The sequence below is a fragment of the Olea europaea genome, chromosome 7 (assembly GCF_002742605.1).
Source record: "Olea europaea var. sylvestris chromosome 7, O_europaea_v1, whole genome shotgun sequence".
In the NCBI taxonomy this organism is placed as follows: Eukaryota; Viridiplantae; Streptophyta; class Magnoliopsida; order Lamiales; family Oleaceae; genus Olea; species Olea europaea.
In genome coordinates this window covers 4651006-4672859 of record NC_036243.1, presented here as the reverse complement: position 1 = coordinate 4672859, position 21854 = coordinate 4651006, and the positions used below count along the sequence as shown (strand labels likewise).

At 32.7% G+C, this 21854-nt stretch overlaps 1 protein-coding gene across 1 annotated transcript; it reads left to right on the top strand.

Annotated features, from left to right (window-relative positions):
• Positions 1 to 1717: 1717 nt before the first annotated feature.
• On the top strand, positions 1718 to 2356 carry LOC111396742 (calvin cycle protein CP12-3, chloroplastic). The gene has a single exon (XM_023023238.1). The coding sequence runs from the start codon at positions 1786 to 1788 to the stop codon at positions 2185 to 2187; it is 402 nt and encodes a 133-aa protein (XP_022879006.1). The 5' UTR covers positions 1718 to 1785; the 3' UTR covers positions 2188 to 2356.
• The last annotated feature ends 19498 nt before the right edge of the window (positions 2357 to 21854 follow it).

Here is a 21854-nt window from a genome sequence, read left to right as displayed (position 1 = left end):
ATTCTATGGAATTTGGTTTCTTGATTTTCTTGGAACTTGAAATTTTCTTGATTTTCTAGTTCCTTGTTACGTTTTTTTTTTCCTGAACTTTTATTTTTTTTGAATTTTTTGTCGGCAATGAAAACAAATTCTCAAAATTATTGCAAAAAAATATTTCATTTTAATTGGCAATTTCCATATAAAACAAAGTCAAACGAACATCAAAAGAGAGATGATTTTCTTGATTTTTTTTGTTGGTAATGAAAATAAATTTCATTCCCAATATCAGTAAAATCTTTCCCTTTAATTGACAATTTTCATGTAAAACAAAATCAAACGAACACCAAAAAAACATTTTTATTTTAACATTTTTCACATGAAAAATTATACCAATCAAATACGATAATTTACTATTCCCGGGAAAATAATTTCTAGGTAATTCAATTTCCTAAAATTCGCTTTTAATTCAATGCAATTATATTCTATCTTTGCAATCAAACGGACCCTAATGTTAATTTAACCAAGTTTATAAATCGTGTCCAAACGTCGTCTTAGTTTTGAAGTTATCCACAACAGATTTCTTCGATGTTATTGGGCTCAATGGATAATCTTTTCAAACAGTTCCTCGATGAAAACGTACTATGGCAGAGACTATAGTGGACCCCACGTCCTTGTACCTGATAGGCATAATTGAATGCTTGGAAAAACAAACCTCCAATGAATAGCCAGGGGCAAAACCGTCAAAGCAAATCAAAACCCCATTGAACAAGAGAGAAATTATAAAGAGAAAATTGATCTAATGATACTCCATCTATTGTTTAATCAATAAAGTTACTTGTACAAAGTTAGGTTACAAAGTGTGTTGGCAAAATTTAGACCACTGATTTCAAATAATTTAAAAATCTGTTTTAAAAATAATTTGTGTGAATGTGATTTTGTTACCCGACTTTGTCAACCTCCTTTTTAAGTATAGCATAACTAATTGTTTAATAACAAGGTAATCATTTTCATAAAGATAACTAATTAGTCACAATTTAACGAAGACTTGAATAATTTTATTATTGCATGCTTATGTACGACGATAATGAAATGTTAAAGACCACCGAGTAGAAGTGTAGCAAATGTGTCATTGCGACTTTAAATAATAGGCCCTTATTTGATGGGTATTAAAATCAGATTTTAAGATATATTAATAAAAGTTGATGAATCTCCTATTTTGAACTTATTTTTTCAAAGCTATTTTCAACCACACATTCTCTCATAAAATAATTTTAAACGTAAATTCAAAATTTTTTCTTATTTTTTAATCACACATTACCCAAAAAATTACTATATCAAAGTACATTTTTCCTTGCTCGAACGAAACCAGCAAGTCCTAGCTTGTGAAGCCTATGTGAAGAAATCCTACAAAGTTGGTGGGACCAACATCTAGATTGAATAAAATCGAGATCAAATAGCGGCGAAATGTGTAGTTAAAAACTTGTGGATCCAGTAAAATATAAGGTTAAATTTAATTATTGATTTTGATTTAAATTTTAATTCCTACCAAACAGGGATTAAATAAGATAAATGTAGATAGCCTACAAGGATGATGAGGACTTAAAGATATCAAGAATTATATATTGGGATTCATTTGCATAAATTAAAAGGTTACCGATTTCTATTGCAAATTTTCATAACCATGGGTAGTTAAGTAATTGTACAACCACCCCTACTACTTTTAATTTCCTGTCAAAGCCAAAACCCTTCCATCATAGAAGTTACAACAATCAACGACGCGACACGCTAAGATCTCCAACTACAACCATGGCTTCATCTTTCACGCTTATGAGTTTGAATCCATACTCGAGTTTCAGATCAGCATCTAATGGAGAAATCAATAGCGCGAAGAAGATCATGATCAAGATGAACATGATTATGCCTTCTTCGAAGGACGGCACTCGTTCGAAGGCGATGAAATTTAAGGGCACACAGATGAGAGAGAAGAAACTGACGGAGATGATTGAGCAGAAGGTGGTGGAGGCGAATCAAGTCTGCGGCGAGGACGAGACCTCCGACGAGTGTAAGGTGGCGTGGGACGAAGTGGAAGAAATCAGCCAAGCGAAGGCCGATCTCCGCCTCAAGCTCGAGAAATTACAGCAAGATCCACTCGAGTCTTTCTGCCAGGAGAATCCCGAGACTGATGAGTGCCGGATTTATGAAGATTGATTATTGGTGTAACCCTAATTACAGAATTGCTAAATTCCCAATTACTCTTAGGAGTGGATGCATGGGTGGTTGTTCGTTGTGTATTATAAATTGTACTGCTGTAATGCAATCAACCTTATGATAAATTACTGAAGTGCAGTTTGCTACTATCGAGTAAAATTATTAATAATTTTTTAGGAGGATTAATATAGATTTTCATGAAATTATTTAACACGCATAACAAATTGTCGAGTTCATATTGTATGATCAGGTCCCATTTCCTGGACACCTCTGGCCTGCATCAAGTTAAAGATCTAGCTGAGCTCCTTTAATTTTTTTCTTTTAATGTATATAACAAAATTTATTTGTTCCTTTTGAAAAAATGACGCTAGGCGGCTCGTTGATCAATGGGATAAGCTTGGTCAGAGCCGGTCCTGTGATTTATGGGCCCTGAGGCGAAGCATGTAAAGTAGGCCCCCCAACGAAAGCAATTTAAATATAAAATTCAACGGTATATTATGCGATCTATTACTAATTTAAAAAACTAATTCATCTAACAAACTGAATCGAGCATGGGTGATTGCAAGCAGAGCCGACTCAACTTGCTCATTGTCGCTATAGGATTGGTAAGATAAAGTTTTGCTTTGAAATGTTGGCGGTTGAGGACCGATCTCCAGTCTCACATCGATTGCTCGCAGGACCCACCTCATACACGTGTGAGCTCGATCCTAAAAGCTCAGGTCGATATATTGTCGTCGTAACCTCAAAAAACATAATACTTGCATATTCCTTATAATATATGACATCAACTTTTCAATCACACACACTTGTAAAAAATGACATCAGCAGCGTTTATATTCACCAATCAACCGTCTTAGCTACCCTATCCTCTGCAATTAATCATTATCTGAAGGAAACAGTGACGTGATGGCTACGGGCCTCATTAACCAATTAAGGGAGAGATCGGCGACATATAGTCTGAGCTCGGCCAATTGGCTGATTTGATTGAAACGATATGATTTTGGTCAAACTACTTATAAATAGTGAAAAATGATCCCCTTTTGGGGGGGGGGGGTTTGGAAGAAAAAAGAGACGAAAAAAGTGTACAATTGATCTCTCTGTATGAATATGAAGGCTCCTTTTTGTTAAAGTTGACTTAAAAAATAATCCTCACAATTTTGACGTCATTATTGGCAATTGTCCTTGTTGATATATTCCTCAAGAGGAGAATTGAGTAACCAAGAGTTAACCAAGAGTTAGATTTTGTGCTTTGCAAAAAGCTTGTTGAATTTCCATTGGTTAATTTGGACAATTTATCAAGATTTCTTTGAACTTCATATCATAATCGAATCAAATTATTTTATTGTGGGTTTCTAATTTGATTGACATCTTATTATGTGTGCAGTTGTAGAGTTGTGACAACTTGTAATTTCAATGCCCAAAATTGGCGATTCACTGCCCCGCAGCAATATTTGAGATGTTCAAGGTTCAACAAGGACCAAGCAATTTCACTAAAATTAGAGTATTCAATGAACAAGTACGACTTTGGCTATATGTTATGAGTTCGAGCTTTCTCAAACCATTTACCAAACCTTAAATTGAACGACCCAAGCTAGCCATCGTCATCCGAGCTGACGGTTAAGGTTTGCCATAAAGATAACTCTTACACCAGTTTCACAGGATTAAGGTGAAATAATGAAAAATAAAAAAATAAAAATACTTACTTTCTCGTGTTGGGGTGAGTTTTTGTTAACAAAAGTGGCACTGTTCACATGTTCCGAGTAACTATTGCATTGCACGGGACCAAGGATTAAAGATATAAAACAGGCTGGTCGTGGAATTACGCTTGAGAAAATGGGTCCATGAGGCTACATGTTTAAACAATTCTAGTCTAGATATTAAAAAGGGAAAATTTCAAAAGTAAGAGGATAAGTATGGTTAATTTCAAAATTAAGAATAAAAGTTTGAACTTTCAAAAATCATATATTTAATAAAATTTATTAATGATTTAATTAATTAATTATATATTTTATTAATTAAATATATTAAGGTCACAGATTCAAAATTTAATTAATCTCATAATATTTTTCGATCACAAATCATAATTTTTAAATTTCACAAATTATTTTACGGTCACAATTCAAAAATTTTATAGATCACAATTTGTTCATTGATCACAAATCAAAAATTAATACGTCACAATTTATGTATCGATCACAATTCACAAATTTTATAGGTCACCGTTTTATTAGACGGTCACAAATTAATATATTTTTAGGTTACATTAGTCATAATTTATTTTTTTCATCGGTCAAATATTTGTTTATACGTGATCACCACTACAGCATCACTGCCACCGTCTCCGCCAGAACCATCGACAGTAACCATCGCAAGGCAAAACCACCATCAGCAACCCCTCACCATTGCAAGCTAACTATCACCACAATAATAGAAACCAATCACCAAAACAATGAAAACCGAACCATCGGATCTCGTCACTTATGCCATCCCACACAAACCACTATCACCACCGTCGACCAACACATACAAAACCATCAGATCTGCCACTGCCAACCATACAAAGACCATCACCACCACTACTCTAACAACCAAAACCACTAGAACCCACCACACACTACAACCACCATCAACCCCTATCACCACAACCACCAGATTCGGTGGCCAGCAAACATTCAAGCGTCGATCGTAGATTTTACTTTGTAACTATTGCTTCTACGCTGCTAGTCGCCGGCAATTAGATCTTGAAATGGATAGTGGATGGTGGGGGGTGACGGCACCACACGAAACACCACCTCGCGCGTCGATCGTAGATCTATTTCGCAAATACTGCTCATGTGCTACTAGTCACCAGTGATTGCTCCTGAAATGGACAGACGACGGGCAAAGATGACTGGCAAAATGGATAAATTGCTAGTCACTGACGATTGCTCCAGAAATGTAGAGAGAGATGGTTGTCCATTGTGAGTTGTGGGAGGTGACTAGGCCTGGGCGTGGTTTGGTTTGGGTTGGTTTTGACCTAAACCCAAAACCAAACCAAAGTAGTCGGTTTGAGTGAAATTAAAACCAAAACCAACCCACTCTAATTCTTAAACCGAACCAACCCAAACCACTTCGGTTCAGTTTGGTTTGGTTTGGTTTCTCGGTTTTAATTTTTAAATAACATTGCATTGTAACTTATAAAGAACAAGCAAACATTGATGTTACTCTTACACATTGTTCTCTCTCTTTTCTTTTTCTTTTTTTTTTCCTCCCTTTTTTCTTTCTTTTTCCTTTCTTTTTTTCCTTGTTCCCCCATTTTTGAGTTTGATTTACAAATGTGAGTGTTTCTTTTACTTGGCGCATGATCTTTGGATACTTTCTGTAATGAATTAACAATTGCCAAACTTAATGATTAGTTTCACTTGTTTATGTATGTGGGCGAGTGCTAATTGATTATCTGGATCATGTAGTTTCACATTATAGTTTGTCTCCTTCAAAAGTATTTGCTTCATATCCTAGAATATCTTTCCTAGCATTTGTTTGGTCAAGAAGCAACATTTGATTCCATTTATAATGTCTTTTTAGTTTGTGATTTTTGTCATATGTTTTTAACTGAAGAGATCACTTTCTTCCAACTTGTGGAGGAAGCAAATTTTCCTTCAAGTTTGTTTTGTTAATCTACAATGGGGGATGAGAAAAACAATTTTCAACCTTCAAAAAAGAGGGCTGTCAGAGTGCAACTATCTTGAGATAATCCTGATCTTGATAATGATGAAACCTTTGAATCAAAAACAAAAAGTTTCAAAAAAGCTAGTGACGAGGTTCTGGAAAGTAGAAGAATAGCGAAAGTTCGTCGTCATCAAGCATCAACTTCCGGTGCCTTATCTTTTGACTTTTCTTCCTGAAAAGGAAAACGAAAGCAAGAGAAAATGTATTGCTTGAGAGTTGATTATGAGTTAGTTTCCATGAAATAATTATAAGTCCTATATCTATTTTGTTGCATGATTCTTAATCATCATGCTGCATGATTCTGGAGATATGAATGATTGAATCGTAAATATAGTCTACAGTTGCTAATAAAACCTTAGTTTTACTACTATTGAAATTGATAATTAATGTGGAATTTTATTGGATTTGGATTGGATTGGTTATCATGTTTATTTTGATTCTTACAGTCATACTCTGTCTGTGAGTTACCCTTCTTCTTCTTCTTCTTTTTTAAAAAAGAAAAAAAATGGATTAAATTTGTAGCGGGTTGAGCGGTTAACCATCGGTTTTGGTATTCAAACCATGAACCAAACCAAACCAACATGGTTTTTGTCTACAAAAAATCAAACCAAACCATTTGACTACTCTAAACCGAACCAAACCAAACCGAATCGGTTCGGTTTGGCGGTTTAGGTGGTTTGACGGTTTTTTTGCCCAGGCCTAGAGGTGACGGTTTGTGGGAGAGAGAGAGAGATAAAGTGTGGGAATTAATTAGGGTTTGTAGTGTATGTATCGGAGTATATAGATTTATGTAAAATATTTATTTTATAAAAGTTTTAATTAAAATACAATATTTGCTTTTTGAAAGATGAAACTACATATTTGATTTTGGAATTCATGATTTTAATCTAGGGTTTTGTGTAATTACCACTATAAAAAAAGTCCGATTGTTTAATTATGGCATGTTTGATAGGCTCTTTAAATTCCGTTTTGCACCCTAATAGTATGTTTGATGGGCAAAATTTTCTACGGAATTGGTTTTTCACCCAACCCTCCACGTGACACCTTTTTCTAAGTTTTCAAGAAATTGGTTTTCCAGCTGCTCTTTTTAAAATAAATAAATAAATAAATGACAATTATAACAAATTATATCACTTTAATTGACAATTTTATAAAAAATAAAGCCAAACGAACACTAAAATATAAAAAATTTCAACATTTTTAGGTGAAAAATTATATCAATCAAACACACTTGATTAACATTTGACAATTTTCTGGAATTCGTTTTCTTTCTACCCAAAAATCAAATGGATTCTTAGAGAAAATTTGACATAGTAAATAAAAAATGAAGTTAGAAAAACTTGTGACTTATTTTATTATATGTAATGACAACAAGTATAATGCTGAAAGACACTTATGCCGTACCAAAAATAAAGACATCGGATTTTAAACACGAAATTTTAAGTCATTTTGGTGGTTTTGAAAATTAAATCGTATTTCCAAAGGTACCAAGAAAATGGGCGCAAAATATGACCTTCTTTTTTCTCTTTCTTTTTTCTTTTTGGCTTAGAGTGTCCTAGGATGTGAATTTTTTGGTGGGTTGGTGAATCAAGAAAAGAAGGGGTTCATCTAGCATAACAGCTTCTAGCATTATTATCCTAACAAATAAATAAAAATTATGCAAACGTCCAATGATTTGAAATAATTAAGATTTAAGATCTACACCGACTAATCCCTATTGTTGACATTTTTATTTTTTAGTATCCCCCGACTTGACAAAATAATCTAGACGGGGTTCATCTAGCATGACATTTCCCCTATATTGCTGAATCCGTGCATTAATAGAGAGAAGTTGGGGAAAAATTAATTATGTAGATCATGTCACATGGAAGAGCGTCAATCACGATATAATTTATAATGTACATGTAGCATGACCGAACTTAACATAAGCATAGATAATGTAGGTTAGTTTAGACAATAAATACATTTTTTTATTCAATTTATCAAACAATGTGACACTTAAACTGGCATATATATTCACGGATTAAGCTGTTCGAATTGGGTCACAAAGGCCATGTTCATCTAGCAAAACCCTATATTCACGTGCTTGTTTCTTTCACCTAACTTGTTTTTAACAAAATTGTTAAGAAGTTATTCAATCATTTAGCTGAGTTTATAGAGGAAAAACTCAAAAAATTGATAATCATAAAAATATTATTGTTCTTCAAAGTCACACAGGAAGAAAGATTATTGGTGTGAGAAATGTTGAATCTTGGTAAATTTCGCAATTGATGAGTTGATTTTGGGGTTGAAAGTTGAGAAGGAAAAAAAAAAGTGTGTTAGGATGGTAGAATAAACAAAAATATTTATGGTTTGGTTCTAGTAAAATGTTTAGAAAATTGAATTGTATGGACTTAAAGTTGGGCCTTGTCCAATTAAAATGTTTAGAAAATGGTTTGGTCCAAGTAAAAAAATATAGAAGGACAAGTTAATGCTAACAAATGAAGTTTCTGTAATAATTAAAACGAGAGAAGTGACACTAAAATTTTTGTGTGCAAAAATTTCGTAAGTAAAAGGGATTGTTGACAAGTTTTAATTTTAGATGATAGTATTGTCCCATAGGGAATAAATTTCAATCCAAGATTACTCACTTTGTATCGAATTCAAATTATGTAAATAAAAGAGATTTTGATTTTATTAATTTTAAATTATTCTAAGAAATGTGAGAAAAGTTTGATGACAAGTTTTAATTTTAGATGATAGTATTGTCCAATAGGGAATAAATTTCATTCCAAGATCACTCGCTTTGTATTGAATTCGAATTTTGTAAATAAAAGAGATTTTGATTGTATTAATTTTAAATTATTCTAAGAAATGTGAGAAAAGTTTGATTTTTATTGAATATGGATGACTGTATTGGATTTATAATTTGCCTATTACTATTTATTTTAATTCTCAATTATTTAACTTAGTTCTGTTCATACGTTCTAGACAATCGATAAAGTTAATATATTTTGAAGGGCCAAGAATAACTAACCAAGAGGGTGGTAAATTGGTTATTTGAAACTTTTTCTAAAATAAACGCAAAATTAAGCAAATAATTATGAATAAACAAGACAACACAAAAGTAATAAGAGAAAGGAAAAAGAGAGTGCAAACGATGTAATAAGGAGGTTTGATCCAATCACAATTTACGTCCCCCATTACCAAACTCTCCGTCACAAGCAAGGCCTTTTTCACTATCTTTGATTGATTTATGGTGCAATCCAACACTTACAATGCTTCCGGTGACTTGCAACTAAGGAGCATCGATTCTTTTACACATTGAGCTTTTCGGGACCTCAACTCGACCCACAAGAAAATCAAAGTTACAATTGAAAGGTTTCTCTCTTAATAAATGGTATGAACACAACTAAATATTAAGAGAGAGTTAGGCACAAAAATTTCAATAAATCTCAAAGAATATAGCTCAAGTGTTGTGTGAAAAACTTTTATTGAGATATATGATTTTTCAAAAAGTTACTCACTCAAAAAGTTTTCAACAAACAGATATTTTGATCTCTTAAAGATTGAAAACTAAGGTAGATAAGATCAATAAATAACTCTTTTTAATGTTCTAAAAGCTTGTATTAAAAGAGGTATAAAGAGAGGTATTTATAGCCATCAATCAGGAGATCCGGACAAGTGATTCGGACGTTCGCTTGTTATCCGGACGATTAACTAGCCGTTGGCCAAACGGTTAAAAAAATGTGACTGTTGGACATCGCATCCGGACGTTCGGATGGACCAATTATTTTCCCATCGAATTTTCCTTTTTTATGAAAAATTTCCTTTAAAGTACTTGAACGGTTTTCTTATATACTTCATATAGATAAATAATTTCATAAAGGTTTAATTGTGAAAATCAAATTACTTATCTTTTGAAAATAATTTTTATGCAAGTAAAGTTTGTCATGATAATTTCCGTGCATAAAAATTGTTTGAGCTATAATCGATGCGAAATATTAAAGTGTTTTACCTTTACACTTGAGTATACAAATACATCTATAGCTAACGTCTTCAATTTCTTCATCCAATACAATTTGGTGCGTGAAAGCTTGATATCCATTTCCTTGTTCGTAAATCTTGTGTGTATATCGTTTTGTGCCAAGGTTGCATGATTCCCAATCTAGATCTTTCGTGTCATAAATTTGCAATAATCACGATCAATCACTTAAATTCAATTTGTTAGAATCAAACGCAATTTTTTTGTAATAATCAAAACAAGAAGTCAACCATTAGGCCAATAATTTTCCCATTTTTGATTATGACAAATGAGATGATTTTTGCAAAATAAATGTTAAACAAATTGAATCGGCATCAAATAATCAGGAGCATAATTTTGTATATTTCAAGTAATATTCCCCATATCAACATGCATATAACATTTAATAACATCCCCCCTTACTATGTTGTTCCTATGTTGCACAATCATCTGCTCATCTTCCCCCTTTTGGCATAAGAAAAAAGATATAATAGGTCAAATAGCATAAAAATATCATTTAAGAAGTCAACCATCAGAAATATAAAAGAGCAATAGATAACAACTAACATGAGAATAATAGTAGGCAAGAAAGTAAACTAAGGGGTTGGAGGTGGGGGCAGAGGAAGAAATCTAGCATAAAATTCGGTGAAAAATGCAGTCTGCTGAGCCTGCATTTCGACCTATCCCTGCTGCATCTCGAGTTGTCGGTCCTGGATAGATATCTGCTGCGCCTGTATCTGGAGAAGTAGGCTACCCATGCCGTCGACCGATGAAGTAAGAGAATCAATCCACCCATGGAGAAGATTATATTGCTCCTCGGTAAATGTGGAACACTCTCGGGAAGGAGGAGGCACACTCGAGCCTGGAATGTCAGATGCGGGAGCAGGAACTTCAGGTACTTCTTCGTCTGATTCAGCTTCATCTTCAAATGGGAGAGTGGATGGACCGGAGGTAGGATCGAACCCTTTCGTATGAGTCACCCATTGCCTATGTTCCTTTACTGTTTTCATCCGTTTTAAGGTTGCGTAATTTTATAAAATCTTCATCGTCCAATGAAACATTAAAATGTTTAAAGATTTTTGTGAGAAGCATCCCGTAAGGTAAAGCTTTGGTGTGTCGTGATGCATGCACAAGCTTCATAAGGCCAAGTGCAATAGTAGGAAAATCAATTTTACGCCCAACTAGTAGAGAATCCAAAATAAAGAGATCGAAGTGATTGACTTCGTCTCGATGACCTTTGCGGGGAAAAATAATGTAAGCAATTATATTTTGCAAAACCTTGCATGGAAGTGTTAATTGATGTGTACTAATTTTTGTAATGTTCTCTAAGTCTTTCCCCGCAACTCGACGACATGCCTCATAAGGATCGTATCCTTCTATGGTTGGTGGAGACTTATGTAAAAACACTTCTAAGTCACAAGGCTCGAGATTAAGTAATTGACGAATTAATACTTTTGAAATTGTAAACCAGACATTTTTAACAAAGCAAGTGATTTCGTTTGAACGTGGCGTAAAATTTATTTTTTGATAAAATTCTTTCATAAGGCGTGGATAAGCATGTTCTTCCATCGTAGTCACGGTTATCCATCCTATATGTTCAAAACATTCTTCAATATGAAAGGCGGGAGCTTCTATTGTAAAATCCATAAAATCAACATTCTTACCGATTAAAATGGGCGATTTTTCAAAAGGGCTCGATGACTCCTCCGGTTCCAAATCCATCTCATCATTCGATGGTGAAGGGGGTCGTTGCACAATTTTTCGTCCCTATTTTTCACGTGCAGAACTTGACATGGTTGAGAAAAAAAATGGAGAATACCCTAAAAAACAGTCCAACAAAAAAATTCTAGGGTTTGAACAATTTTCGGCCAAAAAAGGTGAATTTGGAAGGGAAATTTCAATGTATTGAGAGGGTATTGAAATCCCATTAATATATACTTGATATTGGCAAAAAAAATTGCCAAAATAAAGTGTAAAAGGATAAAGAAAGTGAAGTGAATGTTACCTTCAAAAATCTGAGATATGGTTGTCGGCTATATGGCAAAAAATTCGAGTTTTTGACCGATGAAATGATGAATCTTACCCTAAATTTTGATGCAATAGATAGTGTATGTTGTATTGTGAAGGAAATTGAAATTTTTGTGGAAGAAATGGCGAAGAAGAAAAGCGCAGGTCGCAATTTTTAAAGAACGTCTCAGGATCCGGACGTCCGGCTATGTCTTCCGTACGTCCGGATGAACAACTTTTGAATATGCTGCGTTCTCTGTCAATCCGGACGAGATGGTCCGGACACTCTAAGTGCGTCCGGATAAATTAAAAAAAAAAAACTTAAGTGAAAGAAACTTAAACTAAGTTCACTTCATTTTATCAATAATCCCCAATCCTCTTCGAATAATTGAAAAACATTCATATGCTAGAGGTTTTGTAAAAATATCGATCAACTGATCATCAATTTTTATAAATTCTAATATAATATCTCCTTTTTGTACATGATCACGAAGAAAATGATGTCGAATCTCAATATGTTTAGTTGGTGAATGCAAGACGGGATTTTTAGACAAATTTATGGCACTGGTATTATCACATAGAATGGGCACATGAACGTAAGACAAATGATAATCGCATAGAGTTTGTTTCATCCAAAGTGTTTGTGCACAACAACTAGCGACCGAGATATATTTCGCCTCGACGGTGAATAGTGCAACGGAATTTTGTTTCTTACTAGACCAAGACACAAGTGCAAAGCCTAGAAAGTGACAATTTCCACTTGTGCTTTTACGATCAACATTACATCCGGCCCAATCGACATCCGAATAATTAATTAAGTCAATATGAGTACCTTTTGGATACCAAAGTCCTAAAGTACTCGTACCACTTAGATAATGAAAAATTCTTTTTACGACCTTTAAGTGTGATTCCTTAGGATTAGATTGAAAGCGAGCACATAGACAAACACTAAACATAATATTGGGTCTACTAGCAGTTAAATAAAGAAGGGATCCAATCATACCTCGATATTTTATGACGTCCACAGAAGTACCTTGCTCATCCTTATCAAACTATAGAGATGTGATCATTGGTGTGTTCATAGACTTGATGTCATGCATGTCAAATTTCTTAAGCATGTTTAATATGTATTTATTTTGATTTATGAAAATTTGTTTTTTCATTTGTTTAATTTGAAGGCCAAGAAAAAAATTTAACTCATTCATCATGCTCATTTCAAATTCATTACTCATGCATTTTGAAAATTCTTCACAAAGATGTATATTTGTAGCACCAAAAATAATATCGTCAATATAAATTTGAACAATGAGCATATCATCTTTATGAGTTTTTATAAAAAGTGTAGTATCCGCTTTTCCAATCGAAAAATCATTTGAGAGAAAAAATTTGTTCAACCGTTCGTACCAAGCTCTAGGAGCTTGTTTCAAACCGTAAAAAGCTTTTTGAAATTTAAATACATGATCCAGATACTTGTGATCTTTAAAACCAGGAGGTTGCTCAACAAAAATTTCTTCTTGAATGAAGCCATTTAAAAAAGCACTTTTAACATCCATTTGATAAAGTGTAAAATCTTTGTAACATGCAAATGCAAGAAGCATACAGATGGATTCTAATCTTGCTACTGGCGCAAATGTTTCTTCAAAATCGATACCTTCTTCTTGATTGTAACATTGGGCCATTAATCCAGCCTTGTTACGCACAACTATTCCATTTTCATCTCTTTTATTTCTAAAAATTCATTTTGTTCCAATAACGATTTGATTGTTTGGTTTAGCGACTAAGTCCAAAACCTGATTTCTTTCAAATTGATTTAATTCTTCTTGCATTGCTAGAATCCAAAACTCATCAAACTCGGCTTCTTTGAAATTCTTAGGTTCAGTTTGAGAAATAAATGCACAACTATCAAAATGATTTTTGTAAGAGGTTCTAGTAGTGATATCTTTTGATGGATCGTCAATTATTAACTCTTTGGGATGAGCTGGAACAAACCTCCATTCTTTTGGTAATGAGGGATTACTTTGTTCTCCGGTTTGTCTTGCTTCATTTTCTTGAGCATTGGACTTTTCTATGTCTTCATTTCGTGTCTCCGTGTCTCCTTATTTTGGTCTTGAATGTTCATTTGTTTGAAAGGAGCTTCCAAACCTATATCGTCATCACTACCTTTCTCTCGATCAAATGAGTTAGTTTCATCAAAGGTAACATGCATGGATTCTTCAACGACTAGAGTTCGTTTGTTAAAAACTCTATATGTTTTGCTAGTCGATGAATATCCTAAGAAAATTCCAATATCGGATTTGGAGTCGAATTTCCCCAAATTGTCTTTTGTATTTAAAATAAAACATTTACATCCAAAATTTTTGAAATAACTAATATTTGGAATTCTATTTTTTCAAAGTTCGTAAGGAGTTTTAGTTTTCATTTTGCTTATTAATACTCTATTGATAATGTAGCAAGCGGTATTAACGGCTTTAGCCCAAAAATATTTAGGCAAGTTATTTTCATTTAACATAGTTCGAGCCATTTCTTGTAATGTTCGATTCTTCCTTTCTACAATACCATTTTGTTGAGGTGTTCTAGGAGCCGAAAAATTATGTTCATATCCATGTTCTTTGCAAAAATCGTCAAACCCAACATTATCAAATTCTCCACCATGGTCACTTCTAATAGTTGTAATAGAATAGCCTTTTTCATTTTCAACTTTCTTACAAAAATGTTTAAAAGTTTTCAAAACTTCTTCTTTTAAACTTAAAAATATAACCCAAGTAAATCTTGAAAAATTGTCTACAATAATAAAAGTATAATGTTTACCTCCTAAGCTATCCGTCCTAGAGGGGCCAAAAAGATCCATATGAAGACGTTGTAATGGTTTTGTGATTGAAGTATAAAGTTTTGGTTTGAAAGAGCTTTTTACTTGTTTTCCAAATTGACAGGCATCACAAACTTTGTCTTTTTCAAATTTCAAATTCGGTAAACCTCTTACAATTTTTAGAAATTTTTGCAAGAAGATCCATGTTTACATGTCCAAGTCTTCTATGCCATAATCATGATTCTTCTTTCAAGCTAAGTAAACATTTTTCGTTATTTTCCAATTCAATGTTTATAATATAAACATCTTTACTTCGACTTTCTATAAAGATTACCTCTTTCAATGTAGCATCCTTAATAAAGCATTTGGAATAATCGAATTTTATGTTATAACATTTGTCACATAATTGATTAATGCTTAGTAAATTATGTTTAAGATTATCAACGAGTAAAACATTTTCGATAGAGGGGGATGAGTGGTTACCAATGTTTCCAATGTCGATTATTTTACCTTTGGTATTAACTCCAAAGGTCACATGACCTCCATCATTCTCTTGAAAATTTGATAATAATGATCATTCACCGTTCATATGCTTCGAGCATCCACTATCCAAGAACCATTTATTTTTTATTTTCTTTGGTACCTACAAAGACAAATTAAGTTTTGACTTTTGGTACCCACACAAATTTGGGTTCTTGATAGTTAGTTTTTGTGGATTCTTGTATCCACTTGTATTTGTTCTCAAAGAATAATTTCTTTTTAGTTACACAATTAGAAGTAATACGTCCATTTTTATTACAAAAGCTACATGAAATATTTGAAATCTTAACAAACATATTTTTGAGTGACTTTTGTTTTAGAGGGGGTTTATATCCAATTCCTCCTTTATCAAAAACACACTTTTGACTATCGAGCATTAAATTAAAATTTTTCTTACCTTCGATAAACTTATGGATAATTTGTGTTAAATCATTAACCTTTTCTTTTAAAGAGATTTTTCTTTTATCAAAAGGTCATGATTAAAACTCATTTTTTGCTTTTCGGAGATTTTCTTAATTTCTTCATTCAAATAAAGTTTTTCTTTTTAAGAATAGCGTGATTTAAAGCAAGTTTTTCAAAATTTTCAAACATTTCATCATAAGAAATTGAAAACTCATCATAAGAACATACCTCGTCTTCGATTGCCATGAAACACATATTTGCCACTTCATCTTAATTATTATTCTCATTTTGTATTTCGTCGTCGCTATCATCCCATGTGGCTTGGAGTGCTTTTGTTTTGAAATTTTTCTTTTTTTTTTGGACACTCGGTTCTCTTGTGACCCGGCTTGTCACAATCATAGCAAACAATTTTTTTGTTCCTATCTTCCACTTTTTCTTCTTTCTTTTAGAATCTTCTATTATTACGAAAATCTCTCCATTTTTTGACAAGAAGAACCAAATCATCAAGTTCTTCACCGCTCATATTTTCATTTGATGTTCATTCTTCAATTGCCTATTTTAATGCAATTTGTCTTTTAGGAGGCTCCTTTGATTCCTCCTTGTTTTTTCTCGTTTTCTCCTTAACCTCGGCATTGTTTAGCTCATAGGTCATTAATGTGCCGTAGAGCACCTCCAAAGGATATGTATTTACATCCTTAGTATTTTCGATCAACATCCTCAGTGGACTCCATTCCTCTGATAAGGACCTAAGCATTTTATTCACAAGTTCACCGTTAGTAAATTTACGATCAAAACCTTTAAGATCATTTACAATATCGATAAAACGAGTAATCATGTCAATAATAAGTTCATTTTGTTTCATAAAGAAATTTTCAAATTCTTTAACTAGCATATTTATCTTTGTTTCCTTAACTTTACTTGTGCCAACATGAGTAATTTCAAGAGCATGCCAAATATCATATGCCGAATCACATGTACTAGTTCGATTAAATTCATTTCTATCAAGTGCACAATAAAGTAGATTTTTAGCCTTGGCATTTAATGATAGTTTTCTCTTATCTTCATCATTGTATTCTTCTCTAGATTTGGGGAGAGTTTGGTCCGGTCTACCATCTACTTTAATAGTTTTCGTAGGAGCATATGAACCATATTCTATAACTTCCCAAATATCGTAATCAATAGATTGAACATAAATCATCATCCTAGCCTTCCAATAGTTATAATGTGTACCATTAAAGAAAGGAGGCCGGTTTGTAGAGTGCCCTCACTATTTTGAAAAACTTGATTAGCCATTACTCAAGATTGTAGAATAAAAAAAAAGAGTACCAAGTTCTAATACCAATTGAAGTCCCAAGAATAACTAACCAAGAAGGGGGTGAATTGGTTATTTGAAACTTTTTCTAAAATAAACGCAAATTTAAGCAAATAACTATGAATAAATAAGACAACACAAAAGTAATAAGAGGAAGGGATAAGAGAGTGCAAACGATGTAATAAGGAGGTTCGATCTAATCATGATCTACGTCTCCCGTTATCAAGCTCTCTGTCACGAAAAATGCCTTTTTCACTATCTTTGATTGACTTATGGTGCAATCCAACCCTTACAATGCTTCCGGTGACTTGCAACTAAGGAGCACCGATCCTTTTACATGTTGAGCTTTCCGGGACCTTAACTCGACCCATAAGAAAATCAAAGTTACAATTGAAAGGTTTCTCTCTTAACAAATGGTATGAACACAACTAAATATTGAGAGAGAATTAGGCACAAAAACTTCAATAAATCTCAAAGAATATAGCTCAAGTGTTGCATAAAAAACTTTTATTTAGATATATGATTTTTCAAAAAGTTACTTATTCAAAAAGTTTTTCAACAAATAGACATTTTGATCTTCTAAAAATTGAAAAACAAGGTAGATAAGATTAATAAATAACTCTTTTTAATGTTCTAAAAGCTTGCATTAAAAGAGATATAAAGAGAGGTATTTATAGCCATCAATCAGGAGATCCGGACAAGTGATTCGAGCGTTCGCTTGTTATCCAGACGATTAACTAGCCGTTTGACAAATGGTTAAAAAAATGTGACTGTTGGACATCGCATCCGAACGTCCGGAAGACCCCATCCGGACGTCCGAATGGGCCAATTATTTTCCCATCGAATTTTCCTTTTTCGTGAAAAATTTCCTTTGAGGTACTTGAACGGTTTTCTTATATACCTCATATAGATAAGTAATTTCATTAAGATTTAATTGTGAAAATCAAATTACTTATCTTTTGAAAATAATTTTTATGCAAGTAAAGTTTGTCATGATATTTTCCGTGCATAAAAATCGTTTGAGCTATAATCGATGCGAAATATTAAAGTGCTTTACCTTTACACTTGAGTATACAAATACATCTATAGCTAACGTCTTCAATTTCTTCATCCAATACAATTTGGTGCGTGAAAGCTCGATATCCATTTCCTTGTTCGTAAATCTTGTGTGTATATCGTTTTATGCCAAGGTTGCATGATTCCCAATCTAGATCTTTCGTGCCATAAATTTGCAATAATCACTATCAATCACTTAAATTCAATTTGTTAGAATCAAACGCAATTTGTTTGTAATAATCAAAACAAGAAGTCAATCATTAGGTCAACATATTTAACTTTCTTTTTTAAGATAAATTAATTTTATTTTAATCATGATTTGAGTCTATTTTTAGTACAAATTCGAATAATTGCCCTGCATTAAATTTTAAATTATCTCTATGAATGTACATGTGATAAATGTTATTTTAACTTCTACTACACTTATATTAAACTTGTTGCATTCTATACTTATTGTAAGCCTATCAACACTACAAGAAACAACTTGTTATATAATTGATGGCAAAACAAATAAATAATGCAATGGGTATGGACAATTAATCAAAAAGTGCAAGAAATATTAAACTATTAGCTTTAAATTAAAATAAATAAATAATAGGATTCATCTTCATCCAATACAAAAATAGATCTAACTAAATATGTTTATAAAAAAATATCAAGAAGAATGGAAAAGTATCATTCGACATTTATAACTACAAGAAAGAGATGTTACGGTCTAATTATTGTTATTGTTCTTCAACCCTGAGCTTTGATTCTTCAAGTTCTCGATGTTCTTCATTCAATCCATGAGCTAGATTGTTATCCTTTGCAGAAGATATTGAATTTGCTCCTCGTTGCTTGATAGATTTTATGATATGGATGTGATTTGAGAGGTGAGAGAGAGATCCTTGAATGTTTAGGCCTTGTCTAGTACTTATTAGAGATCAAATTAAGTCAAAAATCACGTTTAATTTGAGTTGAAAATAGATTCAGTTATAGAAGGAAAGCTAGCTAGTCGGATGAAATCTGCATTGTGCAGTCATGCCGCCTTTTTCATTGCACTTGCACCGTGGTTCAGCTTTGGTCTCGGGTTATTTTCACACAAGCATGCCCGCCCATGCCAGCTATAGTCTTTGTGGGCGTTATTCGTGCCTTTTAGAATAGTTATCAATATTTGTATCCTGACTTTCTCTCCTGTATTCGACTAAGGTGATTAAAAGTACTTTGAAAAGCTAACTTAAAGGTCTACAATTCTTATAAAATATCATTTTTTTCAATACTGTACAAAAAATGAGTCTCAATATGAGGCCAAAAATTCAAAGCACAACTTTTTCGGTTGAAAATAGATTTGAGAAAGTACTTTGACTATATTTCACTCTTTTTACTTTTAATTGCATTCAATTGATCTCATGTGATCTTCAATTTCATTTCATGGTCTGAATCAACTATTGGATATTTGCATTTTAGTTCTTGAACTTCGAATTTCTTCCTTTTCGCCCTTTATTCCTTTATTCCAATTCACTTTTAATCATCGAGTTTCACCTAACACATTAAATAAACAAAAAATTAACCTATAATTCATTTAAATCATTAACAAATACTCAATTTTAATGGCCAAAATAAGTGTACAAAATACACTTCTCGATTCTGATAAATATATAATTTGTGCTACTCATGCATTTAAGCCTTTGTTTGAACCCTTATTATTTTTAAAATACATTTTTCTTTATTTTCTTGTTTACCACACGTTCTTTACTAAAATAATATTACACGCAAATTCAAAATTTTCCTTATTTTTTAACACACATTTTCCATCAATCTATTATTTCAAAATGCATTTTTAGGAAATAGTGGAACTCAAATAGACTTTAAGTTGTGAAACTTAATTATTGTCACTTAGCAAAGTTAGTCGCGATATCAGAGAGAGATGTGCAATTTTCTCTTGTAAACTATTTTTTCATCGTAGAGAATTACTACAGCGATGGGAGAGGATATAGTCTCACAGAAATGAATCTCCATAAATCTTTTAAGTGTTCTTGAGTGTTTCTTTTTTCCCCTTTCAAATTGATTGCTGTGGCTGAAATAGAATTACGGTTTACGATTGTCAACAATTTAGTCAAAACTTCAAATGTTGAACTGCCACGTGTAGAATCCTCATGACTTTTGATTGAACGTATTTTAGTAGTTTGATTTTGAAGGATGCAAAAAGTCAAAGTCCTTCCAACCATTGTTGCTTCTATAATATTTTAAAAGAAATTGGTTTTTTCAATCTATAAAGGATGTCATATCATTAAAAAAATAATAATAATAATAATTAATTAATATATATATTTTTTAATTTTTGTTGGTAGAATAGAATTTATTAATTAAAGATGATAATATTTGCCCATTTGACAATGTTAAAGAAAAAATGAAATGAAGTTTTCTCAATTTGTTCAATGTCTTGTTAACTCGTTAAAACTAATTTTTTTAAATTCATTTCAAGATGAAGATCGAGCGAAAAAATGGATTATATTATAATTAAACAAGTTTATCGACAAATAACTTTCAATATTATACAAATAAATCACCTTGGGTAAATAATTAAGTTAAAAAAGGAGAGGTGGAAGCAAAAGTAGTTTCATTACAACACATTAACGATGAGATTATGATATATGTCATAGAAAGTGACGACGATGTAATAATGAGTTGATTCATGATAGATCACTTTCCATGTTTGTCACCAAAGTCATATCTCTATTTAATATTTAAATATTCAAAGAGTGATTCATAGCAAATCTACTTTTCAGTTTCTCCGTTAAAAATCACTTTCCATATATGTAGAGATAAAATGTAGATTACAAATATTACATAGAAAGTGACGACGATGTAATAATGAGTTGATTCATGATAGATCACTTTCCATGTTTGTCACCAAAGTCATATCTCTATTTAATATTTAAATATTCAAAGAGTGATTCATAGCAAATCTACTTTTCAGTTTCTCCGTTAAAAATCACTTTCCATATATGTAGAGATAAAATGTAGATTACAAATATTACAATCCACAATGCGGAATAATATATCTTAATATCATAAAATCGACCCATAGCTTCTTCAACACTACCATCAGTGGAGTCATTGATGTTAAGCTCAAATTTGTGCCATACTAGATCAAAGCAATGTCATCCAAAATGAATGGTAATGGATTTACCAAGGAAAATCCATCGAAGATAAATAAAAATTTTCATTTGAGAAACAAGCATCTCCCACTTGGTTCCTCTCTCTATTCCTCTTGTTTTTGTCAAGTTCAAATGATACCAAGAGATACACGCCAAGACAAAGCGAATTCAAAATTCAAAATCAATGTCCATTTGACCCTAAAAAATAAATCCACAAGTAGCTAATAGCAAGCAGCTCCATCTATGCTCCCCTCAACACAATTAAAATGCACCATTAGTCGTTCATAGCCTACTTCGGTGGTGGAGGCAATGGTTGCAAGCACTCGTATAGTTGAGTCAGTAAAACAATAAATGAAAGCAAGTAATTTGATAGCGGAAACCATCGGAAGTGAGATATTACAATAATATGGGGAGGACATAATAATATTGCTATGTGTAGAGTTCCGTTACCATTTCAAAGGCACAAGGCATGGGTATTTATAGAGGAGAAGGTAAAGAAATGGCCGTTAGATGAAAGGCGCGTGGCTTCATTTGTGGGGTCAAAGTGTCTCCTCCTAAACGTCAATTAGTTACTCCACAGGTTGACGGGAATTTAATGCTTCTTGACAAAATAAATTCCATATGACATTTTGGCACTTGCTGTACAAACATCCCATCCATCAATTGAGAATTTTATCTTGGACGGATCTTTGT

What these genes read in the sequence shown, in the direction of transcription:
- LOC111396742 (XM_023023238.1), top strand. Translation starts at nt 1,786, where the DNA reads ATGGCTTCATCTTTCACGCTTATGAGTTTGAATCCATACTCGAGTTTC.